The sequence below is a fragment of the Lithobates pipiens genome, unplaced genomic scaffold, assembly GCF_037356315.1.
Source record: "Lithobates pipiens isolate NorthernLeopardFrog02 unplaced genomic scaffold, aLitPip1_a1.2 Scaffold_8, whole genome shotgun sequence".
Taxonomy (NCBI): domain Eukaryota; kingdom Metazoa; phylum Chordata; class Amphibia; order Anura; family Ranidae; genus Lithobates; species Lithobates pipiens.
The window spans coordinates 329,881,968-329,902,095 of NW_027507903.1; the positions used below are offsets into that span (position 1 = coordinate 329,881,968).

Sequence of the window (20,128 nt, forward strand, 5' to 3'; positions counted from 1 at the left end):
TAAAGGTTTGATTATTTGTTTTTTTAAATAATAAACATGTTTATACTTACCTGCTCTGTGCAATGGTTTTGCACAGTGCAACCCTAAACTTCCTCTTTTGGAGTCCCCTGCTGGCGCTCCTAGCTCCTCCTCCTTTCTGAGTACCCAAATAGCAAGCTACTCTGTTCACTTTGGGAGCACTTATGCAAGCTCAATCCCGAAGCTGGGCTGCTACGTTTATTGACACATACAGCTTGGCCCCCGCTTGCTCATCACAGGTTTAAATTGGCAACTCCTACTGCTACCTCCATGTCCTGTAAGGAGGGAGTGAGAGCCGCATTACTGCTTCTGGGCACATTGTCTGATTGAGATCAGGCTTAGGTTAGTATTTGTGGGGGGGTTGGGGTGGGGAGTTTATCGCAGAAGGTTTTACTCGAATACAGATAATGCATTAATGTAAAAAAAACGTCTGCCTTTACAATGTAGCAATGTGGCAGCTTCTAAACTTGATTTTAGGAGCTTTTATTGTTGTTGATTTTATTTTATTTTTTTGTCAAAGCTCCTAAACTCATCGCGTTTAGGTGAGCTTCAACCTCCCTCTCCTGAACGTGGAAGAATTGCATTCAGGATAGGAACAATTTGACTGCTGGCTGTGGGAAAATGCAAAGATGCGACAAAAACGTGCCGTAATTTTGCATTTTCCTGCCAACATGGTAAATGTAGGCCAGTGTAATGAAGCCTAAGGCTGAATTATAGCCACAGCAATAGTTGTATGTTTGCTTTGCACTGCTCTCAACTTTCACTGCACCGCTATGTGGAAATTGTTTCAATTGTATACATGTTGCAGTAAGAGGTTGTGAGCGAACATGGTCTTGATCTCGCACTTTCTAGCTCCCCAAGGGTGTCCTTGCAGAATATTTGGTATCTTCACCCTACAGTTCTAATATTTACATGTCTGAAAAAGTTTGGTTATGAACATCCTGTATTTGGCTTGCTATTCTGTAAAATATCAACTAAAATATTAACGTAAGGTAAATCTATAATGGCTTTACCTAAACGAATAGCTAAAATCTGAACACACTTTATTGGGACATGGATAAAACTCCCCACCCATGCAACCTCTGCAAATGAGGAAATGTAGTGTACTAACATGTCATGTAATGTCTCTGTGACTTACACACCTTTCACACTGGGGCGGCGGGTCTGTTAATGGTAAAGCGGCGCTAAAACTAGTTAAACTGTTATAGCGGCGCTTTTCGTCCACTAGTGGGGCACTTTTAACCCCCGCTAGCGGCTGAGGAAAGGGTTAATAACGCCCATTTACGGCGCTGCCAAAGAGCTTTGCAGGCGCTTCCGTAGTGCTGCCCATTCATTTCAATGGGCAGGGGAGTGGCGTAGGAGCACTGTATACACCGCTCCCGCACTGCCCCAAAGATGCTGCTTGCAGGGCTTTTTTTTCCTGTCTTACACGTGCACCATCCCAGTGTGAAAGCACTCAGGCTTTCACACTAGGGTGGCTTGAGAGGGGATTTTCAGGCACTATTTTTAGCGCTAAAACGCCTGAAAAGCACCCCAGTGTGAAAAGGGGTCTTAGTCCTCCCATTTTGGGGTGTTATTTGATCTGGTATCTTACTGCAAAGCAGAATGGATTTTCTGGATGGGTTACGGTAGAGGCGTTTTTCCAAAACATCATGAGTCAGTCAGTATTTGGATGTATGTTAATCCTAAAGTACGTTATACTTACAGTAGCTATGCATACCGCCCACTAATATGTAATGGAAAGTTCAACTAACTTTGTATAGTTGAAAATATTAGACATTCTTGATAGCTTTATAGTTCAGTTTATTGTTTACCATTAAAGGATGACTAATCAGTAATTATTCGTGAGTGTAGCCTGGTTTATTTAATGTTTTATGATTTGTCTTTTGTTAGGCAAATGCCGGTAGTCTACCAGACAACAAAGTTATAGCCACAGAGCTAAACAGCCTACCAGAGTTGAAGAAATACATGAAGAGAGTAATGCCATTTGTTGCCATGATCAAGGTAATCTTGTATTGTGTTCAGTATGACCTCAGTTTATATTTATTTTGGACAAATAGTATGGGCATTAGATCTTTGTTCAATGCAGATGAGCACAGAATTGGAAGGTCTTTTGGGTAACGGATTTCTAATGAACTCTAAACCGCCTGTGTTTAGAGACTTACATTTTATAGCCTAAGGAGAGGCAGGTGGTACTGTTTAAGAAACGAGGACTGAGAACTAGGAGCTGTAGAATGGGGAACATAACAGACCTAAGAGATTCTCACCTTTGCAAGAAGGAAACTCCAGGCAGCAGAGAACTAGCAGGTTTATGCTTAGCGAAGAACCCCCAGATCTGATTGTCTATCGTGACACTGAAGAGGTAGTCAGAATGATGGATACACCTATAGCTAGCCCAGAAGGAACATCCAGACCCAAACAATGATGATGTTATTTCTTGCAATCTTCCAAAATCCCCATTGCCACAGAGGATACCGTTTGGGGACGTTTGTACTGTCCTGGCATTTTTATTTAATATTTTTTATTGCAATCTTCCAAAATCCCCAATGGCACAGAGGATACTGTTTGGGGACTTTTGTACTGTCCTGGCATTTTTATTTAATATGTTTTAGGACAGTTAATAAGGGTAAAAATAAGGGAAGTATTGTTTTCAAAAGTTGTGTTTTTTTTGTTTTGTTTTTTTGCCTTTTTATATAGTAAAGAATAAACTATATATTGCCAAATGTAAGCTCTGTCTGTCTAAAAAAAAAAAAAAAAAAAAAACAGTAAGTAGTTGCCAGTTAAATCATCACAGCACTGAAGAATGGCCTGGTAATGGAGGGGGCTATTTAAAGGGTAGTACTGAAGTGGTTATAATATTTTTTACAGAATTTTATGTTTATGTTATACTTTAAGGCTTTCAGATATCTGATTGAAGACATAGCATGATTCTTGCTGCAAACATGGTAGAGAACTTTTGCACATATGCTTTTTGTTTATTAAGAGTGCCAGTGTTTTATTAACCATTCCCTTTTTGTATATCTTTATAGGAGAACCTTGAAAAGAAAGGACCTCGTGTTCTGGACCTAGAGTTGGAATTTGACGAGCGGGCTGTTCTTTTAGAAAACCTTGTCTACTTAACCAATTCACTAGATGTTGGTATTCTTGGACCTGCTTATCTCTATAAAACTTCAGATACATAAAAAAAAAAAAAAAATGATCAGTTTATTTAAAAGGTTGTTTAGTTTGTGGGTAAAGTGAAATGATTCTCTTTGGTATTGAACAGAAGGGAACTCCCAATCACAGCATGGCATTGGCTACAATGAATATTGCCATTTCTGCTAGGATCGGTCAGTTAGAGTTGTCGGCCCCCCCCCCCCCCATATCTAAAGGTTTAAATCTGGTGCCAGCTGAATTGTACACTTTGACTGCCCTGTTCATACCAAACTTTGCTTAACTAATTTTACTATAGGCCAGATGTCTGGGTGGACATAATATGATGATGCTGTCCCAGGATTGAACCCCATGGACCATGCTGCAGCGCAATCTGTCACCCTAACGGATGACAAATCTGTGTACCGGGCCGCTGTCGGTACTGTGTGATCACTGTGAACAATCGCAACAGATAACATGACAATTGTGCTTGATAGATGGCTTCCATTCATGCCAATTGTGTACTATTGTGATGGTCTATGTGATTGGTCACAGTGATCACATGGTAAACGCAGGGCCAATCACAGCCCAGCTGTACCATATAATTAGCTGTGGTCAAAAACAGCTAATCGCAATAGTGAATGGATTAAACAAAAATAATTGTTTATAACATTTATATTCATAGTGTGTAAAAGTGAATAGTGCAATGCGTTGATCTGGCCAGACTGCACCACACACCAGCTGTTGCATGACACAGCGGCTGGTGTGAATAGAATCTTACTGTGTCCCTCTTACATTTCTTGGAGTTTATTGAAGGTCCCACACACCTTTTGTCTGAGCTTGCACTGGGTATTGCTTAACTACAAAGCTGAGGCAGACTTTGTTTTCTTTTAATTGACTCCAACATAAAGATTTTATGGTAAGTACAAAAATCCTATTATTCAAATCAAGGATTATATGAATCCTCTAGCACTGGGTTTCATAATTTAATTTAAAAAAAATGTATTTTTTACTTTGCACTAAAATATTTCTGCGTCCATATCTTCTGTCCCTTCATTAACCACAATTGTTCTCTCCAGTGTGAACTGATTAGTCATTTGGAAAGACCTAAACATGATTTATGCATGCCTTTTATTTTCCCCAGTTGGACCAGATTGAAGTGAAATTTGCTTCGGAAGCAGATGATAAAATTAGAGAAGAGTGTTGCCCAGGGAAACCATTTTCTGTCTTCAGAACAGAGGTGTGTAAAAGAGGGACCCATCATAAAAGTTACCATAAACTTCTGTGCGTAAATTGGCTGCTTGCAGGCTTGCCTTTGTTAGTTTTGTTATACCTTGTTTTCTCATATCAATTCCATTAGAATGGCTTTCAAGAGATTGCATCTATGAGTATTGACTTTTTCCTTTACCTAGTTTTCAGAATTTATGTGGAATGCGCACTGTTGTGGGCTTTATTTTTTTTTTATTTTTTTTTTTTTTGAGTAGTTATTGTAAGACCCTTATGAAATTACTAGCCACATCTGTTTGGGCTTTTTATGCTGCTTGTGTATTCTACAGTAGGCCTTAGAGTCTGCTTAAAGGGAATGTACAATATCATATTTAAATGTATTTTAAACATGTTTGTGGATTTATTTGTACACATAAAGGCATATTCACTTGTTACATATTCATATTCAAGTGCAACATATTGATTTGCTTATGTGGTATTTATATAGCACAGAAGCTGATTCTATTGTCTGTCCTTGATATTGGATGTTGTTCTCCCTATTATTATTATGCAGGATTTATATAGCGCCAACAGTTTGCGCAGTGCTTTACAACATGAGGGCAGATAGTACAGCTACAATACAATTCAATACAGGAGGAATCAGAGGGCCCTGCTTACAATCCAAAAGGCTAAGAACATGGTCATTATTACAGATACAGACCATCTTTAGATGTCTTTTGGGACATCTTTACTGCAGAGACACAGATGCTCAGCTCTTTACCTACGTTCTCCTATTTAGTTTGTTTTTTCATAAAACATCACAGGCTGCTCAAAAATTTGCTTATCAACTTCGTTCATGTATTGCACAACATGTAAAAATCATTTCTAGGTTCAGTTCACACGAGTGTGCACATTTTGGCACTCAAGTTGCATAGAAGTAGTGCAGGAACCTTTTCAAAGTCACCCATAGAACAGGTGCCATTGAAATCAGTGGGGCTGCTACTTGTCATGTGACTTTTTGTCTAAAGTCACACTAGTGTGAATGGAGCCTAAAAATTACTTTCAGCAGTTATTTACTCGTTCAAAATAAAAACAGACACACTTTTTTCCCCACCCACTAAGGGACACAGAAAGCTTTTATTCTTCTGGTTATACTGCTGCCTACTGTAGGAGTTGGACACTAGAAATCAAAGAAACTGTATGTTGGCCCTGGATAACCCCTCTTACTGCCAGCATGCCTAGTTTTTCGATTTCCTAGGTAGATGGCCATCTTTTCTTTTCTTTGTTAAACTTATCTTTACTGCCACTTTTCTTATTTTCAATTTTTTTATTCCTTCAATCAAGACTCTTCCTTGTATCAGTGCTAAAGCTTATTTCGCCAATTGCAACAGTAGCAGCTATCTTGGGGTGGTTTCGCTGAGCTAGTGAACCAGCTGCCCATACAGGCATCTGATAATATCCCAACCATAGCATTGGGATCAACTCAGAGTCTGTACTGGCTCAGTGACATCAGCCAACAGTGGGCCAAATGTGCCACTGGAGGGGGGGGGTTGGGGAGACAAATGAGCAGAAGTTCCACTTTTGGGTGGAACTCTGCTTTAAGCAGTTACAGTAGTTTTTTTTTTTTTTCCTTTTTAGGATAAAGTTTTTCTTAAATAAAAGCTGACCGTTGTAATCACTCCTGTCGGTGTTAAATTACGTCTAACTACTACATCTGCAGTACAGCCTGTTCTGTTGAAAAACAACAGACTTACTGACTAGATCAACAGGTGAAAATAAAGCAAATAGAGCCTTATAAAAAAAATAAAATAAAATGAATGTAGCCACCACATCTAGGAATTGGTAAGCTTCAATATGATTTTTGCCTTTTGTATTTAACACTGCTTTCAGGACTCAAGTAATAAGCAGTTGGCAGCCCTTTCTCAAGCTCTGTTCTCACTGGCCGACGCTTCACTCCCCACATTATTCTTGCTATGATTTTTTGAAACCATGTCTGTGACTGGTCAAAATTCCCTGCCTCTGCTGTGGTTGATATTTTCATTATTGAGACTGTGGATCAAGTGACTGTAACTTTAAATTTTGGTTGCAACATACTGCTGGAAGCTTCCCACCTATTCTTCTGAATGGGTCTTATGTCAGTACACATGCATAGGGCAATTTGGTTGTAGTACTAGACTGTAGAGCCCTTGTGCAAAAAGCATTTGATTTACATCAGAGACATCTCCTCGGACCGACTCTTGATGGTACTATCATCAAGGTTGCTAATGGTGACTAAGCAGCAATCTGTGAAGTTATTGCCCCACCGGACTGTTAAGAAACTTTTGTTTCTTCACTCTTTCGACTTCTTTGAGACCTTCCAAGCCTGGACACAGCCTGCCAAATCCACAGACAAGCCTTATTCTTCATAAATGTGCGCAACCATGTTCCAGAGTGTGGGGATGCTGCTATACTTTGCAGATACTTGAACTATTTGTGTCTCTGTTGCTTGTGTTCAAGAGGTGATATCCCAGGGTTACAAACTGGAGTTTTGCTGAATTTCCCTTTCTTGGTTTCTCATCTCCAAACTTCTTTTGTCCCCTTGCAAATTGGCAGATCTTCAATGAGCAATCTTGGTTCTTCTGAACCAAAGTATCATTGCCTCAATTCCTGTGGCAGAGCAGTTTTACTCCACCCTATTCACCATTACCAGACATTAAGGGGGCATTTGTCTAATTGAATGTCTTTATTCAAGCACTGAAATGCTGCAGTAAATTCACCAAATCTGTCATTGCCACTCTTTAAACAGGGATACTTTGTGGCTTCTGTGAACATCAAGCATGTGTACTTGCATGTTCCCATCTTTCTAATGCACTATTGTTTAATACATTTTGCTGTGATGGCCCTAGACTACCAGTTTTTGGCCTTTCCTTTCATCCCATCATCTGCACTGCAGGTGTTTACCAAGATCCTGACCCAAGTGCTGGTCCTTCTGTGCTCTTGAGCCATCTCCACTGTGGAATACTTAAAGGATAAGTTCACCCCTGGAAACATGTTGCATGTTACACCTGTTATTAGGGTGGAACATGTAACGTTACCACTGCTGCAGCTGTCGCTTGCTGCTTGTCTCCATGTGGAAGCAGTAGTGGGAGAAGTTCCACGTACCAGCTATCACTTACTGAAAACTGGATGGTTGTGTGGAGCACCTTCCACGCGGTCATGTCATTCATACATAGAGCTCTGTGTATGAATAAACTACAAGTCCCCACATGCTTTGGGACTGTCAGCTTGTAGTTTTCAATTAACTATCATGGTACTGTGAGCGCTGTGGTAGTTAGTCTTCCTGTCAGAATGTATTGGCTTCCTGCCAATGATCTCTGGTGCAATGCTTTACAGGCTCCTGCAACAAAAAATAATAAATGCACACTTTGTTACATGCAAAAAAAATGACATTCGTGTTTTTTTTTTTTTCCGTTTTTAAAAATAAAATGTGAACTTCTCCTTTAAGATAACATATTTTTGAGGGAACAGTCACAGAAGGCTTTGTCTGACCATATGGCTTTGACTGTCCAGAAGTTACAGCAGTTCAAGGGGAATCCTGAAACTTCAGAAATGAGTTCTGGAACCGATTCATTGTCTGGAGTATCTGGGTCTAGCCCAGAACACAGGTCAGAGTGTTTCTGCCACTGGAGAAACATCAAGATTTTTCCATTCAAGTTCTGAAGTCTAGGAAATGTGGCACTCTACAGTTTTGCATGATAGCCTTGTGTCCGATGATAAGCCTCCTTTTGAGGCAGTACCTCCCGACCTCTACAACACCACATTCTATTGTCCAAGGACAAGCTAATCCATTCATGGACAGACTGATTTGTTTGGCACTGAGGACCAGGTTGTCACTGGCTTGGTGGCTCAGAGATCCAACTTGGAAAATGTAAAGTTTTTCTTTCCCATCATTTGGAGCACCCTTAAGACAGATGCCAGCCTGGCAGGCTGGGGAGGAGTCCTGGGCACCCTGTCAGTGCAAGGGACTTGGTTGTCGGTAAAGTTTTGTCTCCTGTTCAACATCCTGAAGCAGTGATGGTGAACCTTGGCACCCCAGATGTTTTGGAACTAAATTTCCCATGAGGCACAACTACACTGCAGAGTGCATGAGCATCATGGGAAATGTAGTTCCAAAACATCTGGGGGGCCAAGGTTTGCCATCACTGTCCTAGCGCTTTGGGTGATTTGGCTGTGTCTGCAGTGTTGGACCATCCTGCTGGGAGATTATTTAAGTTGAATTCAGTCAGACAATTACATGGCAGTGGTGTATATCCAGCGTTGGGGAAAAAATTATAGTCACCCTGTAGCAGGGAGGGGGGTTTGAGGGAGGGGAATTCGATATTGTCTATTGCAGACTTTTATATTAAAGTGCTGCTAATCCTACAACCGTAAAATCAGTCTGTATAAGCAGTAAAGCATGCTTGTTATACTCACTGTGGAATCTAAAGGGTTTAATTCTCAGTGTAAAAAAGCTGTTCAATCCTGATCTTTCCCTTCTTTTACTGTCCTCAATCCATCTCCTGCTAGAACAGAGCCTTTGGGGTGTATTGCTAGAGAGTTTTTTTTCATTATTATTCTTGGGAGGGTGCATGTGATCGGCACAGGGCCAATCAGCACTGACCAGACAGAGGATCAGGGGTCATGCAGGCATGCCTCATAGGACAGTCATGGGAGAGTGAATACTCCTCCTACAAGCTTTAACCAGTGCTCAGCCTTACACTGATAGAAGTCACAAGACTGCTATATACTGCTGATGGTAAAAGGTACTAAGCGGTTTATATTTGCTAAAATAATTGCATTTCCATGTTCTGTGTACAGAAGGAGACCAGATGTTGTGAATGCAGGGTCCTGAGTTTAGCAAAACTTTAACTGCATCCAGCCAAGGGGAAGTATTTAAAGAGCCTTGAAAAAAAGCAGTTATACCAGGTTTACGGCTTCAGCTGCAGCCGCAATCCTGGTATCCTATTTTTTGGCTAGTGACTGGCTTTCTAGTAAAAGTGATCGAGTGTCTTTAAAGCCATATGATCACTTTTACAGTGCTCGGAAGGGGGCTCCTCCACCTGCTGCTGTTCCCAGACTTGGCCATTCCACCAGGGAGCCTAGGACCACTGTAAGCAGTTGGGTCGATTGTGCAAAAAGGACAAGGCGAAACATCTGTTCCTCCTTCTCCTCTGTGAAAAATTAAGCCAGAAGTAACTAGGATCTGTGTTTGTTTGGCTATGGATGAGGAGTTTTATATCTCTTTAAATTCCTATTTTCAAGGCAATGAAACAAAAAAATAAAATAAAAATAAAATAGACAATTGTTGCGCCAACCATATTGGTCAAATTTGTAAACTGTAAAATCAATGCCGGAGAAATTCTAAATTGCTAAAATAATAAAAAGTGATGCCTATGAACTCAATGGAAATGTAACTTAATCAAGCAGCTTGGACATGGGCTGCCTGGTTTTATTGCCCCACCAGCACAGGGGGACCAGTATTGAATTTAGCAAAGAGTGATTACTTCCCAGCAATATTATGTTGTATACCTGCAAAAAAAAAAGGGTCTGATCACTAAATCAATAAAACAGTTTTATTAGGCATATATTTTGAGAGCTGTGCCGAAGAGCTAAAAAATGCTGAAGTTGAGCTTTAAGTATATTAATTAAAGCTTTATTTCCCTTCTTGCTATTTATACACTATGCTTGGAGTCTTGTTCTACTATAGTTGTTTCAGACAAGAAAACTGCCTTTCCATAATTTGCACTGGAAAAATTAAACAAGGAAGTTGATTTCTTTTTATGAAACACACCATTCTTCCTTTTGACATTTTGCCAATTTTAACCACTTAAGCCCCGGACCAATTTACAGCCAAAGGACCGAGCCCCTTTTTGCGATTCAGCACTGCGTTGCTTTAACTGACAATTGCGCGGTCATGCGACGTAGCTCCCAAACAAAATTGGCGCCCTTTTTTTTTCCACCAAATAGAGCTTTCTTTTGGTGGTATATGATCACCTCTGCGTTTATTTTTTGCGCTATAAACAAAAATAGAGCGACGATTTTGAAAAAAATTCAATATTTTTTAACTTTTTGCTATAATAAATATCCCCAAAAAATATATAAAAAAACATTTTTTCCTCAGTTTAAGCCGATACGTGTTCTTCTACATATTTTTGGTAAAAAAATTGCAATCAGTGATTATTGATTGGTTTGCGCAAAAGTTATAGCATTTACAAAATAGGGGATAGTTTTATAGCATTTTTATTAATATTTTTTTTTTTTCTACTAGTAATGGCGGCAATAAACAATTTTTTATTGTGACTGCAACATTATGGCGGACACATCAGACATTTTTGACACGTTTTGGGAACCATTGTCATTTATACAGCAATCGGTGCTTCCTGTGTAAATGACACTGGCAGTGAAGGAGTTAACCACTAGGGGGCAGTGTAGGTGTTATGTATGACGTTATGTGTATTTTTTTTATTGTAGGGGCGTGGCCTGGCATGTGACGTCACTGATCGTCCTTCCCTATAAAAGGGAAGAGACGATCGGTGACAGCCACACAGGGAAGCATGAGGACAGTTTTGTTTACACAGACCTCTCCTCATTCTTCAGCTCTGTGACCCAGCCGTGCGACGGGAGCTCCGTGACTGTGGCCGCGGGACCAGCGGACCCGATCGCCGCTGGTGACCCGCGGTCACGGAGCTCCCGACCCACGGCTGGGCACTTATAAAGCAACGTACAGGTACGTGCTTGTGCCCAGCCGTGCAATTCTGCCGACGTACTTCGGCGTGAGGCGGTCCTTAAGTGGTAAATGCAGAATTGTCTCATCAGCAGAAGAAACCCAAAATAACTCCCGTGTTAAATAGAAGATGCCCACTGGTGTCATAACTTTGCAGTAACAAGCCAGCAAACCGTAACCATTCAAGCACACATGCATGCTCCCTCTTGACCACCTTCAATGTAGTGTTTAGTGGCCAAGCAGGCAATCAAGAGGCCCAAGTCCTATGTCATAGGGGTGTCTGTGGCTTGCCTAGCAGTACACAAGTGTCTACTTTTGGAAAAGTCTGTTCTTCCATTCATTGAAGCCAGTTCTCCATAATGGATGGGTTTGTTGTTGCCAGGACACATGTTGCAACCAAAATAAAAATACCCCCTAAGGGTGGTCCCCTGCTGGTGGCCATATCCTTCATCTGCAACACACAGCTCAGTTTTTTTGCCTAGGGCTTAGGAGTTAGGACCTAGGATTTGTTTCTTCTTTTTTTGCTTTCAGGATTTTTTTTTTTTTTTTTCCAGTTGATGGATTTTTTTTTCCTCTTCAATCAACTACAGTCCTGTATGACAGACTGGATAAAAATAGTAGTCCCCCGAGCGAGCACATGCAATTCCCTGCTGTGATGAAATTGGCTTTGACAACTGTACTGGATCGACCTGATCCCTTGGCTGGTCCTTCTGTCAGGGCAGTCAATATTTGCTCTTTGTGGGACTTGCAGTGCTGATCATCATGGCGGGTATGAGCACGAGCCTGCCTGCTATGCATCAAGGGTTTAGTATTTGAATTACCGAACACCTACCTTTTTAGTTGTATATATCATTTTGCATATATTGTGTATTTGACAATGAGATCTATTCAAGGAGTTGTCACTGTATTGTATTTATTTATATTGGGTAATGTATCACAGGAAAAAAGCACTTTTTTTTTTTTTTTTTTGTGTATCACTTGTTATTTCTATGTTTTATATTGTACTGTGTACAACACGTCAGATGCTCGTTATGTTTTGTAGCCTGGAGTGCCTGTATATCTAGTGAACCCCCAGCCCTCGAATGGCCACTTTTCCATGAAAATTGAGATCCGGCAGGGAGACAGCAGAGACTCAGTAATAAGGCGCCTAATGAAGACTGATCGGGGGATCAAAGGTAACTTGCAGACAGAAAGGGGGCAATAGAGTGATGAGCTGGGAAGAGTGTTCTTTATGAGTCTCAGAGGATCTCTACAAATCACTTGCAGTAAGGATGGATTTAATGAGCAATTATTACAGCCTGAGTGGAATACAGTTTTTTATGATCAAAATTGCAAAGGCAGAAGACAACGACTTTCCGTAACCATCTTATTACCATGCATAATGACCAAACACCCCTGAGATCCTGGGAAAGCTCTGTGTAGTGCTTAATATGGGGCCTAGTAATTTGCAAAGATCATACAGAATGTGTTTAATTCTCTGCACGTTATTAGCATTTTTTAAAGTTTAAGATAGACTGGCTCACAATTACATTGTAACGCTCCTGCAGAAATAGATACTTTTTCTTGGAATTTAATGATGTGCATTTGTAACATGCCAAAAAGAGTTTCAGTGAAGCATCTAAGATTAATCGTATGCAAGGAAAAAAGGGCAAAATCAGATAGACCTAAAGGGCAACTGTAGTTTTAGACAAAACACTATGCTGCCATAAACAAGGGTATGGGAAACTTTTTTTTTTTTTTTACTATTTTTTTTTTTTTACACTTAGGAAAAGTAAACCAAAAATGGACCTTATGTAATGGACCTTACTTAATCCTTATGTAAATGCCATAGACATGAGCAGATGTACCACAGAGATTTGGTACCTGAGTGAGCCCTGTGGCACATCTGTGCAAGCACAGGTTTCACTGTGCATGTGTAAAGATGGCAATTTCGGAAGTCCCAAACCTTTGCCGTCTTTGATCATGCATAGGAAGTCTCCATGTGCACAAATGTACTGAAGAATGCTGTTGGGACTGAAAGGCAGGGCAGAACCCTTTTGGAATTCTGCGCACGTGCCATAATTGTGTCCGAGGGGGGGGGGGGGGGGACGGGGGGACGGAGCCAATAAAGAGAAGACTGAAGTTTCTTTTTAAACAACTATTGTACCTTTGCTACAAGTCACCCTTTAATGAATACAGCCACTTCCCTTGCAGAGTCTATATCACCTAGTTGTATACAGTTGCCCTTAAAGTCAACCTTACATGTTGCCCTCTCACTTACACTGTACCCATTTATCATTTGGTTCTGTGTAGTTTACATGAAACTTCTGTAACGCAATGACTGGATGAGTGTGTACGATGAAAGTTACTATTTCTTTGCGGTGTGCAGTTTTGGTGAAATTTCCAGTATTATGTTGCGTGGATTTAAACAAACAAGTGTTCTTACTCTTTGTATCCTTTGTAATTCTTTGTAGATGTTGCAAAAGTGAAGCTTATGAGGTACGATGACCCAGTGCTTGGTCCTCGTCGTGTTCCAGTACTGGGAAAAGAAGAAGCTGGTAAAACTGTCATCTCCCCACAAGCTGCCTTCCACATTGACCTTAATGAGAAGAGAGTGCACATAGCAGATAATGGTCTAAAGGCGGACATTGGAGATACCTTAGTGTACGTGGTTGAATAAATGGAAAAGGGGTTTGCAAAATATGGTAAATACAGAGATTACCATAATTAAGATTTTTTTTTTTTTTCGCCTGGTCTTTCATTAAACCCACTCAACATAATGTGTTAGAGAGTCCCTCTACACGCCAGTAGATTGAATCACAAACTAGCTTCTCATATTTCTCAGACACTCAAGTTATTTTGTCAGCTCAAAGCCTCCACTGTAACCATTATCAAGTCTCCTCTTCCATATCAGACTTTCATTTTATACCATGAAATATGCAGTAGGAGTGAGACTCTAAGGTTGGGAGGGGGAGGAACCTGGAACTCTAGAAAGAAGATCTTGCAGCTAGAGTGTAGGAAAGATATTGGAAGCCAAGAGATGTGAGTCCAACCCATCTATACATGGTTACAATCTTGACTATGAACGGATGGATCCTTTAACAACATTGTGTTATGCATTTTTATTACAACCACCATTAGGTTCCAGAACAGAGGAGCTCTGTGGTAAATGTACTGGTAAACGTAAAAGTTATACCCTAAAGCATTCTCCATCTTATGTTTTAAGCTCTGTTGTCTAGTTTCTCAAATATTTAAAATAAAACCAGATCTTGTAATAAAGCCCGTCTTGTTTTTTTCATTGGTTTATTATGGAAGTTAGATTATGTGTTACAGTATTTTCTTTATCATTTTGTGTTTGATGGAAGATGTTAACCTGGACATTCAGTGGAAGTTTAGCTCATCAGCCTGTCACACCATCATCCTCACTGTAGTATCAATAGCCTCCTACTTGTAGCTGACCAACACTCTAGATTCTGGCACCAAGACCCCATTGATGTGACCCTCAAAGTGATATTAAAGGCAAAAACTTAAAAGAAAAAAACGTACCTGCTGTGTGTAGTGGTTTTGCACAGAGCAGCCCCTATCCTCCTTTTTTCAGGCCCCCCACCCGTGCTCCTGGACCCTCCCTCCTGCGGAGTGCCCCCAGAGCAAGCAGTTTGCAATGGGGGCACCAAGCTGGCACGCTCCCGAGCCACTACTCTGCATGTCCTTTCAGACACTGAGTCTCAGCTTGCCCCCCCAACCCCCTTCTCTCCTCATTGGCTGTCTGGCTGTGATTGACAGTTTAAACACCAAGCAGTAAGAGGTCCATTGCTCTTATATTTATAGAAGTACAAGATGATGCCAAATCAAATTCAGGCACTTACACACAATGTCTCAATTACTTGTGTCTTTTATCTCTACCTAGAATTAAAGTGGTTGTAAACCTCAGGCATGAAATATGAACAAGCATATCCCTCTATAGTGTGTACTTGTCTCAATTAAAAGTGTGATTTCTGTTTGCTGTTTTGTCCTCTGCTATCGGTATGAATCACTTCTGCCAACTTTTAATGACACCAAGAGAAAATTGGTGATGGGAGGGACCTCTTGCTGATGACGGCCTCAGCTCTGTTACTGTGAGCCAGGGCTCGACAAACCCCGGTCGCCAGGTCGCATTTGCGCCTAGATTTCGTGTCCTGGCGACTGGGGCAACGCTGCTGGGGTATCCTGTCTCCATTTGGACCCCGAACTCCGCCGCGCAATTCCATCGGGCCGCGCCGGCCAGTAATTGAGGCCGCGGCTTTGCGGCCTACTAAAATCTTTCGGTAGTCTGGCGCCATCTTGTGGTGGATGTAGAAATTACACCCTATTCCAATAATGATAATTCCTAATGGAGTGAAGCTCCCTGACTGTTTTTCACTGCCCGCCCATTTCCTTCCCCTAATTAAAATATTTTTTTTTACTTTTTACAAAAAAAAATAATAATAATTAAATAATATTATATATATATATATATATATATATATATATATATATATATTATTTAATTATTATTATTTTTTTTTGTAAAAAAAATTATTTTAATTAAGGGAAAAAAAAAAATATTATTTGTAATCCTCCCTGCTTGACCCCCTGTCTGATCAGGTTCACCTGTCAGTTTTTCAGGCGGACCTGATCTAACCCTTAGCGGGGATATGACGTTAAGAAGCGGGAACATGGCGGAAATAAAAGTCACATTCTTTTGTTAACCACTTCGTGCCCGCGCTATAGACAAAAGATGTCTACAGCACGGACACCAATTGCCGGGAGGGTGTCCCTGGACATCCTCCTGTTTACTTCCCCTCTGAACGCCGCCATGGGCGCACATCGGGGAAGTTCTGTGTTGGCCGTGTCCCTTGGATACAGCAAATCACAGATCATGCTAAATGGCCAATCACAGCGGCCATTTAGCACTCAAGCGGTGTGTCCAATGAGAGGTGATCTCATATGTGGGGGGCTGGAGGCTATCTTCCCCTCACTTGTCTCCATGTCAGGCCAGGGACAGGTCCAGATCGCCGTCACGGACCTGGCTCCTAACTTTTTTAGCTGGCTCCCAGATTCCAAACAAATTTGTCAACCCCTGCTGTGAGCTGTGTGAAGGGGGTGTGTCCCTTCCATCCAATCAACTCTAAGTGGTCTCCTCACTGAGCTTTGCAGAGTGTAACTTCAGCTCTCCGCCCCTTTTCTTTAAACTCTCAGTCATGCTTTATAAATCCTGAACTTTGAACGGATGTAGAGAAGACTGCATATAGACAGATGCAACTTACTCTATGTAGGAGGATTTGTTTAGTCTCTGTGTATCGCAGAGGATAGTCCCTTCACTGGGTACATGTAAGGGCTTACAACCACTTTAAGTTTTATTTCATTAAACACTTTAAGGGGCGTTCACTGAGACTCGGGTGATCACCGATGTGATCAGCTCTCAGCCAATGACAGCTGATCACATGATCCGAACAAAAGCTCGGTGATCGCTTTTTTTTTTCTCCTCAGGCTGACAGCGAAGGAGAAAAAAAAAGTCGATCACCGGCTCGCCTTAAAGGGACATCGCTCCCGAAACGGAAGAGGCCATTATGCCTCATAATTGCCACCTGAAAGTGCCCACAAGTGCCACCTATCAATGCCCACAATTGGTGCCAATCAGTGCCACCTAGAAGTGCTGCCTATCGATGTAACGGATCAGTGCCCATCATTGCCACCTATCGGTGCCCATTAGTGCTGCCTCATCAGTGTACATCAATGACCGACAAAAATTACCTGTTTTAAAATTTTATAACAAAATAAAAAAAAATATATATATATTTTTTAAATTCGGTCTTTTTACATTTTTTTTAAAAATCATACAGGTGATCAAATACCACCAAAAGAAAGCTCTATTTGGGGGGAAAAAATGATAAAAATGAATTAATTTGGGTACAGTGTTGTATGACCGAGCAATTGTCATTCAAAGTGTTGAAAGCTGAAAATTGGTCTGGATAGGAGGGGGGTTTAAAGCGGTTGTATAGTCCTTTTTTTTTTTTATAAGTTTAACCTACAGGTAAACCTATAATAAGGCTTATCTGTAGGTAAAAAAAAATCTCCTAAACCTGTATGGTTTAGGAGATATCCTCTCGCAATGCGCCACTGACTGCAGCAGCGCATGCGCACAGGGGATTTTTGGCTGAAAGTCCACCCTGCCGCGGGAGTGACGATATCGCGGCATCGGAGCCGCGATACCAGGAAGACACGCCGAGAGAACATGTCAGTTCCCTTGGCGTGGATCGGGTGAAATGTCAGGGCCTTGTTCTAAGGCAAGTATTTCATAATGAGCTAGTATTATGTACAGGTTTCGGATTCTTGTAGCCATCGGTCCCAAATTCTGTTATATTTGGCTGGACAGCCTCTATTGACGTATAGGAATTTTTTGTATGGTAATGTCGTGTTTACGTCCCTCTTCCATTCTACCACGTTTAGGGGTTCAGATCTCATCCATTTTCTAGCAATGATTTTTCTGGCTAAGAACCGAGTTTCTTGCAGAAATATTTTGGTGAATTTTTCGAGAATGTCAGGGAATATCCCAAGAAGGCATGGCTTGGGGTCAAGTGCTAGGGGAGATCTCATGACATCATGTAAGAAAGTCACTATTTGTAATTCCTGTAGTTTGGGGCAGGACCATATAAGGTGAAACAATGTACCTGTTTCAAGGCTACACCTTGTGCATGTAATGGGCTGGTTTCTTTTGTACCAGGCAACCCTGAGAGGGGTGAGGTATGCTCGATGAAGTATGTAAATTTGGGACAGTCTATCAGAGAGCTTGGGGACACTGTCTTGCAAGTCTCTAAGGCTTCCTTACATTCCTCATCTTCCATTGTTCCCACATCTCCCTCCCATCGGGGTTTTAGCGCATAAGCCAGTCTCGACGAGACAGGTGTGGAGAGCATATTATAGAAGCATGATATACATTTTTTGGGATCTGTGCTTTTAATTATTGCTATAATGGGGTTGGGAGTGGATTGTGGAAGAGATTGTGAAAACTGTGCCTGGGCCGCATGTCGGACCTGGAGGAACCTATAAAACTTGGTTTTGAAGCGTAAATTCTTCCCTGAGTACATTGAAGGTCTTAAAATTCCATCAGCGATCAGGTGGTGCAGATAATATATGCCCCTCGAGGCCCAGAGTTCTGAATTCTGGATATGGTGAAATTCCTGTAGGTGTTTGTTGTGCCAGAATGGCATGTAGTCATTGTGTGGTATTCCTAATTTGGCTGATGCTAGGTCCCATATGCATCTATAATGATAGAGCAGGGAGTGTCTATGTTCCCTTGATTCCGTGTTCCCCGTACCCACTGATATGGCGGTTATCGGGTCCCCAGTGTGTTGTGCCCAGCGGGGGCATAGAAGTGCCAGGAAGCGTTCTTTGTCTGTCTTGTCAATATGGAAGAGTTGGGACAGTTGCGAGGCAATATAGTAGTGATTAAAGTCTGGGAGGGCTGTGCCGCCCACATCGGTCAAGTTTTTAAGTGTCTGCCATGACAGTTTGTGTCCATTATTCCCCCACATGAAGGGCTTAAGGAGAGCTTCCAGTGATTTAAAATATTTCAGGGGTAAATAAACTGGAGTGTGCCATAGAATATACAGCACCTTGGGTAGTAGTACCATCTTTATTAAGTCGATGCAACCTCATACCCCCAGGGACGAGCGGGACCAAGTGTGTATTTTAGACTTAACTAGGAAAAATAGTGGTTCGATATTTAGGGTAATGTAATCTGACAGGGTTCTGGATATATGTATACCCAGGTATTTGATTATATTGACCCGCTGAAGTGGTAAATTAGTCTGAGATTCTGAGGGTCAAACTGTCGATTGGCAGAATCTGAGACTTTCCCCAATTGATCTTCAGACCGGAGAATGTCCCAAATTGTTCAATCATTTGTAGGGCATTGTGTAAGGAAGGGCCAGAATCGGCTAGGTAAAGCAAAGTGTCATCAGCGTAGAGACTGATTTTTTTCGGTTAGAGGTCCGAATATTAGCACTCTGATCTCTGGATTTGCGCGGATGGACACGGCAAGGGGCTGCGCAGCCAGTGCATATAGGAGTGAGGAAAGTGGGTAGCCCGGTCTCGTGCCTCTTCTGAGGTCAAACACCTGAGATGCCCATCCATTCGCCACTACCTTAGCTGTTGGATGTTGATAAAGTTATTTAACCCATGTGATGTATTTAGGCCCAAAGCCATATGCCTCCAGGCACCTCCAGAGATGCCTCCATTCCACCGAATCGAACGTCTTGGCCGTGTCCAGCGTTACTACTACCCCTGTGCCAACATTATCATGTATGGCCTGGAGATTAATAAATAGTTGCCTATGGTTAAAGGAGGTATTTCGGCCTAGCATGAACCCCGCCTGGTCTGTGTGTATTAGAGAGAGTATTACTTGATTTAAGCGCATAGAGAGTATTTTGGCTAATATTTTAATGTCTACTTGTAATAGGGATATGGGGTGATAGGATTCGGGGTATCCTGGGTCTTTGCCTGGTTTGGGTATCAGGACTATTGTGGCCTCTCTCATAGAATGTGGTAACGTTAGGGTTTCAAAAAGATCATTGTATAGAGTAAGTAGTTTTGGTACAAGTAACTCACCAAAGTGTGAAAAAAATTTGATGGGTAAGCCATCCGAGCCTGGGGATTTGGATTTGGCGAAGTCTGCAATAGCAGTAGCTATTTCCTCAGAGGTTAATAGGTGCCTTAAGGAGATCTATCTGGTCCTCAGAAAGTCGGGGGAGTGAAATATTCTCAAGGAATTGGTCCATGGGTGCTGTATCCTCCGAGACTGTAGAGATGTATAATTCTTTAAAGAAATCTCGAAATCTGGAGGTTACAGTGAGGGGGTCTGTGATCTGGTGTCCACTGTGGCCATGTAAGGTGATGACAACCGGGGGTCTGTCTTCACTGTGTATTAGATATGCAAGAAGTTTACCAGCCTTTTCCCCATGCTCGAATCTCTTCTGTTTGGTAAAGAATCATTTCTGTCTAGCTTTTTCATATTGCAGTTGGGACACTACT

The 20,128-nt window shown here is 41.5% G+C and overlaps 1 protein-coding gene across 1 annotated transcript in view; it reads left to right on the forward strand.

The window, feature by feature from the left end:
- The window catches only part of LARS1 (leucyl-tRNA synthetase 1), an 85,626-nt gene extending 71,270 nt beyond the window's left edge, over nt 1–14,356 (forward strand). The window contains exons 28-32 of the mRNA XM_077473004.1: nt 1,912–2,022; nt 3,048–3,152; nt 4,295–4,390; nt 12,141–12,273; nt 13,552–14,356. Coding sequence (XP_077329130.1) covers nt 1,912–2,022; nt 3,048–3,152; nt 4,295–4,390; nt 12,141–12,273; nt 13,552–13,757 — 651 coding nt within the window. The 3' untranslated portion in view covers nt 13,758–14,356. The remainder of the gene's footprint in view (nt 1–1,911; nt 2,023–3,047; nt 3,153–4,294; nt 4,391–12,140; nt 12,274–13,551) is intronic.
- The last annotated feature ends 5,772 nt before the right edge of the window (nt 14,357–20,128 follow it).